Raw genomic sequence first — 2,131 nt, forward strand, 5'->3', positions numbered from 1 at the left:
CATAGAACATTAGCTCTTTGATCGTGTTAGGTAAGCTACAAAGCGTTCTAGAAAGTAAGATGTTAGTGTTCCAGCTGCCCGTGTGATTTGCATGGTCATTAGGTAGACCCATCCAAACGCACGGTACCATGTAAGGTTAACCTACAGTATCAGTTATGACCTACATACTTCGTTAATTATTTAGAAAAGAACACAAGTTTCATTTAATTTGCCTTAGTTTAGTGGGGGGTGTTTTCCACTGTCTGAAATTTCAGCACTACATGACACCATCCAATTAATCTTTTGCTTTTAGCATTTTTATATCAAAATTAAACACACGTAATCCAATTAAAACATGGACGTTCTTAATAAAGCTTTATATAAAGAACATTAATAAGCAAATGAGCAAAATTCATACAAACCAGTCAAATGTTACCTTTTATTAGCATGCTGCTGCAAAAACTATGAAAGATAATTGCTGGGTGCTACGTTTGGCTGAATTTTGCTCTGTGCCTTAAATAAGCCCCATGAAGTCTGACTCGCATGCAGGGTTCATTCACAAAATAAGGTGGCATACTTCTAACCTAAATAGACAAAATTGGGATTTATTTTTTTTGTAGCTCAAAAGGCAGACCTTGTAGTGTAGTTTGATCCTTTGTGTTAACGTCACATACACCTGCCGAGGGGTTAAAATAATGCAAACACCACAGAGACGCAATTACAGAGGCGATTTGCTTGAGGAAACATGTATTTCTCTCTATCTTTTCATACACTGCACAATTCCCCAGCTCTCAGTAGTGCTTCGTTACATAACCCATCTACCAAAAAAAACAAAACTGCTGCAGTCATTGCAATGTTAGGTTGTAACTCCTAACTGAGCACACCTTGTAACTGGAGCGTTCACAGCACCTTGCTCGTCCATTCATGAACCTGCTGTGTGTTTGTGCCAGTTAAGAGCAGGCTTCAAAGTAAACTCCAGCCCTACGTGCAATCATGAAGTCACACTTGCCACTCAGCCATAAGCCTAGGGGTTACAATATAATAAGTGCTCACATACCACACATATCCACCTTGCATGTTTACAGTCTTCGTTATTGCCTGAATGTGAGAATGTGAATTTAATCAATACTACATATACAGTCACAGAGCAGCAGGCCAATTAAAGATATTAAATATGCATCCAGGTGCATAACCATGACCGAACCTACAGAACAACTTGGAATCAGTATTATTATTATTGGTTGCTATGTATGTAACATCACTAGCTAAAGCAAGAGCAAAGAGTGCGACCATTGGCTAGGACTCCATTTCAGACCCCTGAAGGCATTATGCTCCTCCCCAAAACAAAACAAAAAAGGCTTGCTCATTTAGTTCATCTACCTACAATAAAACCTGATCTATGTATCTAATATTACAAGGTAAAAAAGGCAAAGTGTACCCTTTGGCTAAGACTCCATTTTGGACCTCAAATTACTCCCATTACCCCACCCCTCCCCCCCAAAAAAAATTATTGCTCATTTAGTTCCTCTTCCTATAGTAAAGTAAAACCCGATTGATTGCTTTGTATCTAATATCACCCTATGGCTAAGCTTCCAATTCAGACTCCAAAATGCATTTTGCCCCCCCCATTATTGTTTATTTATTTCCTCTACCTATAGTGTAGTAACAGTGAAGTAACACATGATTGATTGCTTTGTATCTAATGTCACTAGCTAATGAAAAAGCAAAGTGTATCCTTTGGCTGGCACTTCATTTCGGACCCCTGCATGAGTCTTACTTTGTGCTTCGAATTTCCTGATGATGAACCCCAGGAAGGTGTTCTGTGGAGCCACATGTCCTCTCCTTACAGGCATTTTGGAAGTGAAGTGTGTTCAGTTTTCCAAGTGTTACACAAAGCTCCTCCAGGATCTCCCGTGCTGCTCCAGTTGGATGTGCCCCTATTCACCAGTCATCCTTCTGCGTAGCAATGATGAAGCCTGGAGATGTGGGAGAAAGGGGGTCCTCCTGCAGCACCTTCCCTGAGCATTCAGGCGCTCAGCCCCCTCCCCGAAGCAGGGAGTGTGAGGGTCACTGTCCTTCCCCTCCTCACCTCCGAAGCCTCAGGCACAGCTTGTGATGCTATGAGAGGAGGAGGGGAGCGAGGCAGTCACAG

At 41.6% G+C, this 2,131-nt stretch overlaps 1 protein-coding gene across 2 annotated transcripts in view; it reads right to left on the reverse strand.

The window, feature by feature from the left end:
- The window catches only part of KCNH7 (potassium voltage-gated channel subfamily H member 7), a 355,010-nt gene extending 353,129 nt beyond the window's left edge, over window positions 1-1,881 (reverse strand). For both annotated transcript variants that reach the window (XM_018556690.1, XM_018556691.1), the window contains exon 1: window positions 1,757-1,881. In XM_018556690.1, coding sequence (XP_018412192.1) covers window positions 1,757-1,832 — 76 coding nt within the window. In that variant the 5' untranslated portion in view covers window positions 1,833-1,881. The remainder of the gene's footprint in view (window positions 1-1,756) is intronic.
- Between the last annotated feature and the right edge of the window lie 250 nt (window positions 1,882-2,131).

This window comes from Nanorana parkeri, unplaced genomic scaffold, assembly GCF_000935625.1.
Source record: "Nanorana parkeri isolate BGI_ZX_2015 unplaced genomic scaffold, ASM93562v1 scaffold247, whole genome shotgun sequence".
NCBI lineage: Eukaryota > Metazoa > Chordata > Amphibia > Anura > Dicroglossidae > Nanorana > Nanorana parkeri.